The 13,469-nt window shown below is 42.5% G+C and overlaps 1 protein-coding gene across 10 annotated transcripts in view; it reads right to left on the reverse strand.

The window, feature by feature from the left end:
- The window catches only part of ELF1 (E74 like ETS transcription factor 1), a 101,733-nt gene that overhangs the window by 27,936 nt on the left and 60,328 nt on the right, over positions 1–13,469 (reverse strand). For all 10 annotated transcript variants that reach the window (XM_084844887.1, XM_084844892.1, XM_084844890.1 and 7 more), the window contains one exon: positions 605–779. In XM_084844887.1, coding sequence (XP_084701013.1) covers positions 605–779 — 175 coding nt within the window. The remainder of the gene's footprint in view (positions 1–604; positions 780–13,469) is intronic.

The raw sequence follows: 13,469 nt of genomic DNA on the forward strand, positions 1-13,469 counted from the left end.
AAACACCCCTCAAATAACCCATAGCTTGTTTTAGGGTTATCTGAACGTTATATAACCCTCAAATATGACAACAACTCACAGCAAGCCGGGCACCATGCAAAAATAGTGCCAGTGGGTGCCCAACACAACACGACAGCCCCCACAGGTAAATTAACCAACGGTGGGCTATCATGTCAAGCAAACCAGCCCAGCCCAGTAACTTAAGTGAACGTCACTCCAAATCATGGTTAAGGAAGCTTAATTATGGTTTCCTGTGATGTTTTGGCTGAAGAGTGGGGTAAAACTGCTTTTTTTGCCTGTATGTGAGGAAGCTCAAACCATTCAGCATGTTGTCTGAACTGAGCCACCAACCTATTTTGCACAACCACTGAAGCCCACCATGGCCATGACAAGCTGCTCTGCCTGTGGGCGCCATGTTGCCTATTCAAGCTGCTTGTCATGTCACCTGAACTCAAGCTGCAGAAATTGTCTGAAGGTTGAATAACCCTCAAACAACCCCTGCTGCTTGGGTTTAGATGGCCTGCTTAAGCCACAATGAGCTGCAGTGATTATGTGAACTGGCCCACTGTGTCTTTTAAGTGACAATGGAAAAAATGTCACAAACCTGTAAGGGTGATGTCATCATCTTCTACAATTTCTTCTTCTGCAACATCCAGTGAATTCTCTGTTATCATGTCACTGGGTTCAGCAACACATGATAAACCAGAGTAATTGTTCAGGAGATCAGCACTAGGTACATGTTCCACAATAACAGCAGGAAATATAGATGGATCACCCAGCTGTTAACAAAGGGGCAAGACAAACAAACAAAAAGCAAAAAATACTATGTTATCAGTGAACAACTGGAGTACCTAGACAAAACATCACAACACCAATTTGGCAAATGTATTACTTGGCTAACCTACATGAGTCAGCTGGAGTAATGCATTGTTTTGTAAGCACATCTTGCAGTACATCTGCTCTAGTTTGTGGCATACCACAGCCGTGGTTTTTGGCACAGGCATGGTCTAGAGATTATTAGTCTTCAACTGGTGAGTTGGGACCCATTACTGGGTCAGTCTGACCTCAGCATTTTGGTTCACAGCAGCATCATTATCACCATACAAATATATACCAATAAAATTAAGAAGTGGATCCCTTAACTCCATGTTTGGGCAAACGGGGAATCCTGGATCTGAAAAGGTTGAAGCCTTCTGGTCTAGATAGCATTTTGGTCATAGTCAACTGTGTGAGATCTGATATATCAGTGTGGTTAAAAGTGTGAGTTGAGAATCAGGAAGTTCTGAGTTCATGAGCCTGTTCGGACGTCACACTAAGCCATGATGGTTAGGAGTTTTGAGATAACCATGGTGGTTTAGCATGACATATGAACAGGGGACACACCCAACCATGGTGGTTTATTAACCATGCACAATATGTATATTGATATAGCGAATTTGCGCACATATTGCTAAAATGCACATTTTAGCAATATGGTGATTTTTGTACAATTTTCCACCATCTTTATTTATTTTTTGCTTATTTCTGTAACAGGAATCAGAAAGAAATAAGAACATGGCTGCCAATGGCCATCAGCATCCCTGCTCCTGTAATGGGCATATGAGCTGCTGAGGCTGCTGGGATGTGTGACAGAGCAGTTGGAGGACTGCAGGAGGGAGGGTGGTTAGGCTAACCACGCTGCGGGCCTTGGTTAGCTGCACATGTGGCAGGGGCTCTGGCAGTGGTTAGCGCTAACCACCCTGCAGCACCGTTAGCCTAACCACCCTGCCCCAGTGTGAGTCTGAATAGGGTCTGTATCTCACCTAAGCCATAAACTTACTAGGTGGCTTTAAACAAGCAACTTTTTCTTACTCTCAGACTCCATCTGTTCTATGAGGGTGATGATACAGCCCTACCATCACAAGTACACTATATTCAAATTTTCTACAGACAGATCACACTATTTCTGATAACGCAGCTTTTTAGTGAATATTTTCAGACGACAGGCCAAACAACATGCAAAGAATCTTGTAATCCCCAATAATATATCCACAAGCAAAAAACCCAGTATATGGGATTGATACATGAACAATCCTATCATGCAGTGTAACTTCAGAAATATAAAGGGTGAAATAGTATAGGGCAAGATTGCCCACTACCTTTTACTCACAAATATAGTTCAAAATTACGTTATGAAACATATCCCATCAAATTGGAGAATTATATGAACTGAACAAACCATAACTGGAGAATCAAGAACTTGAAACAGAATTGCACACTCCCTCCTCTCTTCACCTACCATGATCCATTTTCTCTTCCATTAGTGAAAAATATACTTGAAGTAGTTTGAAAAATCAGGAATGTTCTGGAGGCATGCACACTCTCCTCTCCCCCCTGTCTTTTTTGCTAATTCCTTCCATCAGTTCTGATTTGCATTAACCATAGTGTGTTGTGACATCCAAATTGGATAAACTATGGTTACCAGTAAACTCTAAAACATCATGTGCAAACCTATTTCAAATCATACTTCAGTTGTTTAGGAATCATGGTAAACTATGTTACAGCAACTTAGAAATGATAGAGGCAATTGGCACAAGAGATGAGGGGGGAAGAATCTAATCCATCAAACCTTTGTAAGTATATTTTACCTATGGTATCCCAACTGTGTACAGAACATGTACATCTGTAGCCCAGGGGTGGGGAATGGAGAACCTCTTTCAGTCCAAGGGATGAATTCAGTTTCAGAGAAGCTCTCAGAAGCCAAATTCCAGTAGTGAATAGGGCCAAAGGCAAAAGGAATGGAGACAAACATTCAAAACATACCGGCATATGGTAGCTTAAAGATCTTACTGCTGGTAACTAAGCCTTAGGACAGGCATTTCAACCTTTTAAAATGGGGAAAATTGCACAAAAGCTGGGAAACCACCCAACAATCAGTGACTGGGGGGAAAGGGTGTGGGGTCAGTCTTTTGGATATCTCTGAAGGACTGGATTGGGACCCCAGGAGGACTAGATTTGAACCCCAGGCCTGAGGTTTCCCACCCCTGCTACAGCCAGTTCTAACATCTTCTCTCTTTGCCACACCCTGAGCTTTTATAGAATATGGAGTACTGGTTTGAACGAAGGGGAGCAGAGTCCTCATTCTCTAAAATATCCTTATTTTTGCCAATAGTATTTACAGACTTTAAAAATATTATACTATAATGAACACTCCCACTCATTCCCCAGTCCTTCTCTGTGTCATTTCCAAACCCCAACATTTCCTTTATACATCACAGCTAAGAACAGGCAAAGAAAATGGGGTGGGGGGAGTTGTTTTGGATGGAAATAATTGAAGCAGGAAGTGCTCTTTCCAAAAGCAGCCCCTCACATGAAGAGGTTTTCAGCTAGCATGGCACACCACAAAGAAATGCTATATCATCTGTCGGAAGAAATCTGTTTCATATTACTCTGGATTTTCCATAAGCAATGTGAACATTGAAATAAAATTTAACTAGTTTGTTACACTAGTATCCTGTCCTCCCTCAAAGGATTGCATCAAGGTGTTTTACTCTCACAGCCACTCAATGCAGTAGGCTAGGCTGAGAGATAGTGGCCTGGCCAAGGCCACACAGTTAGCTTCATAACTGAGCAGGGATTTGAAACTGAATTTCCTATATCCAAAGCCAACATTCTAGCTAAACTATGAGACTCTGGCAACTTCCCAAGAAGACAGTGGATTTCAAGGCAGACTTCAAGGTATGAAGATCCTAATACCTAACTGCAATTTTTACTATATGGATGTTTTTTAGTAGTACAAAATTTTAGAAATGTGTTTTACTAGCATCCTTGTCAACAAAAATTACTGCACACCACTGAACTCGGGCCATGTTAGCACTAGTTATTTACCAAAGATCAGTGTAAACCATCTGTAATAAACAGAGGAAAGTATGCCTGCAGTTCAGACAAGTTCAGAGAGAACAAGAAACAGATTCCATCCACGTTAAATTAAGGACTCAATATAAACATTGGGTTATCAGGACTGAACATTTTTCAGTAAAAAGCTCTGAAGACAATTTCATTAATTTACTTTTTGGCTTTGATAGGTTTTAAAAGCTAGTTGTAGATGTCTTTCTGTTAACTAATGGGGAAATTAGGCTTCCAGAAACACAAAAACGAACAATATTTTAAATTCCAAGATCTATATTAGCATACTAATCTTTATTAGGCCAACTCAAAAGGTCAACAAAAATGTGCAAAACACAGCTGGAGGGAGGATAAGAGTGGGGGGAAAGGCTGAAATCATAACTTCAACATTGTCAGCCAAACACTCTGCACTGTCCCCAACCTGCTTTTTTAACATCTTGCCTGATGAAAAGATCTAGAGGTCTTGAAAGTCTGCACATTTTTGTCACCTTTCAGATGCTTAATAAAGATATTACACTAATTTGAATTTTGGCATTTTTCTTATGGCCAACACAGCTAGTCCCCCTCTATTCAGCACTGGTTAGGCCTCATCTGGAGTACTGTGTCCAGTTCTGGGCACTGCACTTTAAGAAGGATGCAGACAAGCTGGAGAGGGTTCAGAGGAGGGCAACAAAGATGATCAGGAGACTGGAAACAAAGCCCTATGAAGAGAGACTGAAAGAACTGGGCATGTTCAGCCTTGAGAAGAGAAGACTGAGGGGAGATATGATAGCACTCTTCAAGTACTTGAAAGGTTGTCACAGAGAGGAAGGCCAGCATCTCTTCTCGATCATCCCAGAATGGAGGACACGGAATAATGGGCTCAAGTTACAGGAAGCCAGATTCCGGCTGAACATCAGGAAAAACGTCCTGACTGTTAGGGCAATACGACAATGGAACCAATGACCTAGGGAGGTAGTGGGCTCTCCCACACTGGAGGCATTCAAGATGAAGCTGACAGCCATTTGTCGGGGATGCTCTGACTTGGATTCCTGCATTGAGCAGGGGCTTGGACTCGATGGTCTTGTAGGCCCCTTCCAACTCTACTATTCTATGATTCTACCTTTCATGTCAGTCTATATGTTTTCAGGCATCTATCATGGACTAGATGCCTATTATTTACAAACACCAATTAAAATATCCTTGACAAAGCAACTGAGGAAGGAGAAACAGTAGTCAGGCACCCACCCCTCCATCATGCCTGGATCTGTATGAGGCCATCAGAGGGAGAGGAAGCAGAAGCCCTCCTATGGCATCCATGACATGCTGAACTTTGCAATGGAGAAACTTGTGCCTGAATTTGCTTTGTTCCTCCTCCCTCCTAATCCCCTTTCCCTTTGTCATGTTTTTAGATAGAAAATCTGTGGGGAGGGCCTGTCTTAAGAAATACCTTTCTAAGCCACCATGGGAGTCTTTTGGGTGAATGGGTAGGATAAAAATGCTATAAATAAATAAAAATCTAACAGTGTTCTTAGATCTGGGACTCAACAAATTCTCTCACCTATTCTAAATGGGATATTTAGACTGTTCCCCTTTGAGATTTTATTCCAGTGAAGCGTGTCATTAGCAAGAATCACCCACAAGTCAGTTCTTGCCTTTGTTTTGTGGGTCATCACTGGCAAACAGCAACAGATGGTTCTTAACTTCCCTAGTAATGCTGGGCAATAAACATAATGTCACCTTGCTATCACTATAATATCATTCCCCCCGCACCCCCAAAAAGAATCACCAGTTTTAACAGGACATCTCCCCAATACCTTTCGGAATTTTGTTTTGGCAGGAGACAATATTAGAAAGGCTCTCTCACAATTCAGTTCCAACCATAAAACACAAGCTTTACAATAAAAAGATGTATCTACAAAAAAATCAAGAACTTTAAAAAGCCAGCATCCAGCAGGCTCCCACCAAGCAGGCCTCCTCAAACAGGAAGTGAAACAGGGCAGCACCAGTCAGATGGTTATGTCCAAACAGACAAAAAGTCACAGCAAAGAGACACAGAAATCAAGAGATGTTAAGCAATTCAGTAGAATCATGAACTCCTCTAAGAGCATCTACACATACCAGTTCAAACTTGTAGGATGTTGGCTGATAGGACTCAGATTTTCTACTTCTCTAATAGTTCCAAACATATGTATTTATTACATTTATATCACACACTTCCACTAAGGAGCCCAAGGTGGTTCACTTTTTCTTTACAATAATGTTGTGGGGTAGGTTAGGATGAGAAACAACTGGCTCAAGGTTACCCAGAGAACTTCAAGGCAATGTGGAAATTTGAAGTTAGGTCCCTCTAATTCTAATCCAACAGTCACCCACCACAATGGCTACCTATTAAAATAATAATGTCAAATTAAAAGTGAAACTTGCCTCCACTTCTCCCATGCCAACGTTATGTCATGCCAATTAGACCAGCTATCATCAGGTTTCTCAACAAGATTTCCCCACATCTACCTTGTTAGCATGCGTTTTGCTTGTAGTCACCGCAAATGCTATGTTTATTGTAGGAACATAATACATACATATACGAGAGAGAAAGCTGGAGAGAAGAGTTCTGCTACTGTGTTTTCTGGAATGAAGGCTGCTTTTTTTGTCTTTTAAATTTTGTTCTCGAAACCTGAGCCCTTGAAGAAAGAGATTAAGAAAGCACACTGCACTCTGAAGGCTCTTGGGTTGGAAAAAAAAGTTATGCTATTGTATGTTCAGTAGCCTGGATGTCCTGCTCTGTTGTTGGATCTAGCCTTTCTGAGGTCCTTGAAGAAACAGATTTTATAAGTAGTTTAAGTCATTTATTTGTTTGAAGAAACATTTGCTTTGTAACTGCAAGGTTTTACCAAAGCAACACACATATATTTCAGGAAAATGATCTACTTAAGCAAGTGAAAATAAACAACTATTTTCCCAGTTCCATTCTGGAGGATGCTCAAACTATGACCTGGTTCGCATGCAACGACAACCGAGAGTACAGGTTGAGTATGGGTTGTCGTTGAATTGTGGGCTGTTATTGAATCGTGGGTTATATGTGAATCCTGCACAATGGTTTAACCCAGCAGTCCCCAACCTTTTTGGGTCCAGGGACCAGTCCTGTGGAAAACAATTTTTCCACGGACTGGGGGGGGATGGGACCAGGCCGCAGCAGGGGTGTGGGAACCCCCCTTACCTTGGGTCCGTGGGGGGGGAGGCAGTCCATAGGGGGGGAGGTGATCTGTGCCCCCCATCCTGGCCAGCTGCGCTCCAAGTCTGTGGAGTTGCCGGCCGGCTCTGGCCGCTGGCAGACGTCCAGCCGCTGGGACGGAAATGGCGTCTGCGCGGACGCCATTTCCGTCCCAGCAGCCGGAAGTCCGCCGGAGCCAGCTGGCTGCTCCGCGGACTTGGAGCGGAGCCGGCCAGGGCTGGCGAGGATTCCAGGGGGGGATCGCCTCCCCCCCCCACAGACCCATGGTAAGGGGGGTTCCCACACACCTGCTGCAGCCCGGTCCCTAACAGACCACATCCCAGTACCGGTCTGTGGCCCGGTGGTTGGGGACCCCTGGTTTAACCCACTCCATGGGTTCTCTTTGTGGGTTGTTTATTTCATTTCTTACATTTCCATACTGCCCAATAGCTGAAGCTCTCTGGGCAGTTTACAAAGATTAAAACCCTTAAAAATGCAATATTATACATAGTATAAAAAGAAAATATAAATGTCACGGTTACAAAAGGCTACTTTGCATGCTGCAAATGTGGGTCTAGAATCATCCACAGGGAAAATCCTATGGCAAGAGGAGCATGGCAAGCAGCTGCACATCACCAGCTGCTTTGGGAATTCCCTGGCAGGGATGACTAGAATCTTGCAAAACAATTCCCTGAATATCTGCCAGATCTGGCAGGCATGTCATCAACTCTTCAAGTTTAACAATATGAAAAGAAGAATACACCCAAACAGGAGCGGTAAGGTACAATTTGTCTTCTTAGCCTTTTAGGTGGAAATGGCTGAGGCCACAGGCCCAGAATTAGTGCCATGTTTAGTCGGAAAACGAGATGGCAAGGATCTCTTTATTTTCCAGGATTTTTTATTCCCAAGATATTTATATTGTCCTTCATCACTGATTCCAATAACGGGTCTAGAAGCCCAATAGTATCAGATTTAGGCGGAGATGAAGGGCCAGCTTCAGCAATCCCAAGGAAATGGCAGGATGGAGACAGTTTAGCTGGCCAATCTGCATTCAGGGTAGAGTTTTTAAACAGGAGCTGAATGAAAGCAGATTTCAAGCTCTCCACTTTCTACTTTCCCTGAATATGGACCGCAAAGCACCCACCCTCTTCTGATTGCTTTTTGTTAACCAGGATACATACTACTCCAGTTCATGAAATGGACACCTTCAAACCCTCCACCCCAAGCACACACTCTGCATTGCTAAGAGGGACTGAAACTTATATATCTGAATAGGACTGAACCTCCAATAGAAACTTGTGACTCCCAAGTCAAACCAAATATAATCAATTTTGTCTGCAAAGTTACAAATACACTACAGTGATCACATGATTTGCATGCAGAAGGTCCCAGGTTCAATCCCTGGCATCTCCAGGTAGGGCTGAAAAAATTCCTGTCTGAAACCCTGCAGAGCTGCTGCTAGTCAGTATTGACAATACTGGGCTAGATGGACTAAGGGCCTGACTCAGTGCCTATGTTCCTAAATTCAGGTGCAAACAGATTGGATTTATTATTTACCGCATGAAACAACAACATTGGATGATATTCAATAGATGTAATAGCAACCAAGGAGGAGAATTTCTTTGCATGTGCCATGACATAGTTCTTTTGAAATGTTCTATGCTGCAATCAGCCATCCTCAGTGTATGTTGAGAGCCAACTGCACTTTAGTCTGTCTTCCCATTTGTTCTGCCTCTTGTCCTCCATAAACCAAAAGGACCTGCACCAATGAACAAATGTGAGTCACATTACCAACAACTAGGCAGAAAAAACCAGCGGGTTGTAGTGGTTAGAGTCAGGCTACGTGTAGGGGGTGGGGATACATAATGGAATGTAACTGAAGTAAATAACATTCTTCTGCATGTAAACCAGACAACTGATGGAGTTGCTGGCAAGGTTGGTGAGTATCTTCCAAAATGTTAACTTCATGAATCTTGAGGCATGGCCAGTTCTAACTGGTCCATCATCACGATGGACAAAGAGAGGACAAAAAAGGATGGGTAGTTGTGCCATGACAACAGCACCATATCAACACCTTCAATGACTTCAACACCTGCAATAATACCTTCATAGAACTCATAATGTACAAGATAATGTACAAGACCCTAACATCATCCTCAGTGGTCCTTTTCCATGAGCCCCTGCCAAAGGAAGTGAGGTGGGTTGCTACCAGGAAGAGGGCCTTTTCTGCTGTGGCACCCTGGCTGTGGAATGAACTCCCTAGAGAGGTTTGCCTGGCACCTACATTGTATTCCTTCTGGCACCAGATGAAGACCTTTTTATTCTCCCAGTATTTTAGCATTTTAGCTTCCTAGTCTTTTAGCTTTGGTGTTTTAAATCTGTATTTTAAATCTCTGCATTGCTGCTAGGTTTTATTCTAGCTGTACTGTTATATTGTGGTTTTAAGCTTTCATATTTATATTGTTTTATGCTGTGCTTTGTGGTTTTAATTTTTGTGAACTGCCCAGAGAGCTTTGGCTATTGGGCGCTATAGAAATGAAAATGAATAAATAAATAAAAATAAGATAATGATAAGGATTGAAAAAAACCTTCACTGTAAACCTCCTTGTTCCTTTCAGAGAAAAGACAACTATTATATATAGATATTTAAGAAATAAAAAGAGGGGGAGGCTATAGTTAAGTGGCAGAGTACATATATAATCCCTGGTATCACCAGCTAAAAAGATCAGATAGTAGATGATGGAAAAGACTTGTGCTGGAGACCTGGAAAGCCACTGCCAGTCAGAGTAGACAATTCTAGGGTAGAGGGACAAACAGTCTGGCCTGGCATAAGGCAACCTCCTAGTCTTATAATCCTGTCAACAAATTTCTTCTTTAGAACTGCATAAGCATACTAGGTTCCAAGTCTGATAAATAGAAGTTTATATTTATGAAGAAGACACATGAGATGAACAGAGCCAGACCGTTGGAGGAAATTGCATAAGGACAGAAAGAGTTGAAAAAATTCCTACAAGTTCTGCACATGTACTTCTCCCACCACAAACCTGTATATATACTCCAACAAACAAGCAACTGGTGAAAACAGACACCAGCAAGTCAAGTAAGTAAGACTGTTACCATCTACTATCTTTTGATGTGCTCCAATGCAGCCAGTCATTAGCAGCAGAGTCAGCAGCCCAGTGTGAGCCTGATTGTGGGGGCTGTTGGCACTGACCTGGTTCACACGTAACAACCCATGGCTTAATTAACCATGGGTTGTTGCCTTACCCAGAGTTAACCCATGATTTGGCTGCCAGATGACTGAGCAATCCATGGGTCATTTTTTCAATTCCTAGGTTGTTTGATTCCCACCCCCTTCCTCCCTGTAACCCACATGTGTTTGTGGTACAGTAGCACTGAAAGACAGAGTAGTTAGTTTTGTTCACCACTCTTGCCCACCAACTCTAAAGCCTGATGAAACAACTCATGAACAACCCACAGTTCTGGGTTCACATGTAATGATAACCCATGGTTTAAACAACCCAGAATTCACAACCCGACAATGAACTATGGGTTCTCTCTGTAAGTTGTTTGTGGTTAACAACCCATAGTTCTGGGTTCCCATGTAACAACTCCTCACGATTCAACGACCCATGGGGTTGAGTATAAGTTGTTAACCATAAACAACCCATGAAGAGAACCCATGGTTTGTTTGGTTGTGTGTTTTTTAATGATTTGATGTTGAGAATTAGAACATTACTTGATGTTCTAATTACTTGAAAAGGGTGCCTTTTTCAAGTAATGGGCATGCTAATATTTTATGTTTATTTTATTTATACAATTATATATGAGTTGCCTTTTGGTCTAGAATGGCCCCCAAGTCGATGTACAATTTTTAAACTGGAAAACAATATCATATATATATAAAGAAATTAAGAATAGAAGATAACCATTTTTAAAAACTGAGTAGAGTTAATTACATTTAAAATCATTCAAAGGCTGGGTGGCATAAAAAAGTTTTAACAACCCTCCTAAAATAAAACAAAGATGGAGCCAGTCGAAGGAGGGATGTTGCCACAGAAAAGGCCCTGTCCCATGTTTCTACCAACCTAGCATTTGTTAGAGGTGAGTCATACATACTGCCTCTGAAGCAGATCGTAAGATTCTGGGTATCATAGCTCAAATTATTATTGACCATTTATGTATAAACCCAGTAGCTCAGCTACTCAAAATGGAAATAGATTTGAAGTAGATTACTACAAATGACCAAGAACTTAAAGTTCATTCTCCACTGACACTGTCCTCACTCTTTATGGGAAATAAAGGCATCTTCATTTAATATGTGCGTTTTTTTCTTTAAACCATGCAAACCACACAAAGTGCAAACAGCATCCAAAATATTTACACAGTTCTGGGAACAGAATATAATTTGAGCTCATAGGATGACTAAATTACTAGCAATGCAGTGAAGATCCCAAACAAAACAAAACAAAATCCCATTTTGCAGAGGAAGAATCCTCAATCAGAACTGCACTGCTCAGGGATGGAGCTGGACAACTTGTTGTTGTTATTCGTTCAGTAGCTTCTGACTTTTCGGGACCAGCCCACACCAGAGCTTCCTGTCAGCCGTCGCCACCCCCAGCTCCTCCAAGGTCGAGTCCGTCACCTCCAGAATATCATCCATCCATCTTGCCCTTGGTCGACCCCTCTTCCCTTTGCCTTCCACTTTCCCTAGCATCAACATCTTCTCCAGGGTATCCTGTCTTCTCATTATGTGGCCAAAGTACTTCAGTTTTGCCTTTAATATCATTCCCTCAGGTGAGCAGTCTGGAGTATGGACTGGTGTGATCTTCTTGCAGTCCAAGGCACTCTCAGAATTTTCCTCCAGCACCACAGTTCAAAAGCATCTATCTTCCTTCACTCAGCCTTCCTTATGGTCCAGCTCTCACGGCCATAGGTTACTACGGGGAATAGCATTGCTTTAACTATGCGGACCTTTGTTGTCAGTGTGATGTCTCTGCTCTTCACTATTTTATCAAGATTTGTCATTGTTCTCCTCCCAAGAAGTAAGCGTCTTCTGATTTCCTGGCTGTAGTCAGCGTCTGCAGTAATCTTTGCACCTAGAAATACGAAGTCTGTCACTGCCTCCACGTTTTCTCCCTCTATTTGCCAGTTATCAATCAAGCCGGTTGCAATAATCTTGGTTTTTTTGAGGTTTAACTGCAATCCAGCTTTTGCACTTTCTTCTTTCACCTTCGTCATAAGGTTCCTCAGCTCCTCCTCGCTTTCAGCCATCAAAGTGGTATCATCTGCATATCTGAGATTATTAATGTTTCTTCCAGCGATTTTAACCCCAGCCTTGGCTTCATCAAGCCCAGCACGTCGTATGATGTGTTCTGCGTACAGGATGAATAGGTAGGGTGAGAGTATACAACCCTGCCGTACTCCTTTCCCAATCTGAAACCAGTCCATTGTTCCGTGGTCTGTTTGTACTGTTGCTTTGTTCAGTTGTTAAGTCGTGTCCGACTCTTCATGACCTCATGGACCATAGCACGCCAGGCCTTCCTGTCCGCTCCTTCTCAGAATATCAAGTTTATATTCATTGCATCGATGATGCTATCTAGCCATCTCATCCTCTGCCATCCCCTTCTCCTTTTGCCTTCAATCTTTCCCAGCATCAGGGTCTTTTCCAGGGAGTTTGCTCTTTGCATTAGGTGGCCAAAATATTTGAGCTTCAGCTTCAGTATCTGACCTTCCAATGAGCACTCAGGGTTGATTTCCTTTAGGATTGACTGATTTGACCTCCTTGCAGTCCAGGGGACTCGTAAGAGTCTTCTCCAGCACCACAGTTCGAAAGCATCTATCTTCCTTCGCTCAGCCTTCCTTATAGTCCAGCTCTCACAGCCATACGTTGCTACTGGGAAAACCATAGCTTTGATTATACAAACCTTTGTCAGCAAGGTGATGTCTCTGCTTCTTCCGATGGTGTCTAGGTTTGCCATAGCTTTCCTCCCAAAGAGCAAGCGTCTTTTAATTTCATGGCTACAGTCACCGTCTGCCGTGATCTTGGAGCCCAAGAAAGTAAAATCTGTCACTGCTTCCATTTCTTCCCCTTCTATATGCCAGGAAGTGATGGGACCAGATGCCATGATTTTAGTTTTTTTAATGTTGAGTTTCAAGCCAGCTTTTGCACTCTCCACTTTCACCCTCAACAAGAGGCTCTTTAGATCCTCTTCGCTTTCTGCCATTAGGGTGGTATCGTCTGCGTATCTGAGGTTGTTGATAATTCTCCCGGCAATCTTAATTCCGACCTGTGATTCATCCAACCCGGCGTTTCTCATGATGTACTCTGCATATAAATTAAATAAACAGGGCGACGATATACAGCCTTGTTGTACTCCTTTCCCAATTTTGA

This window comes from Heloderma suspectum, chromosome 3 (assembly GCF_057233095.1).
Source record: "Heloderma suspectum isolate Gila_16-S chromosome 3, 16-S_ref, whole genome shotgun sequence".
Lineage (NCBI taxonomy): Eukaryota > Metazoa > Chordata > Lepidosauria > Squamata > Helodermatidae > Heloderma > Heloderma suspectum.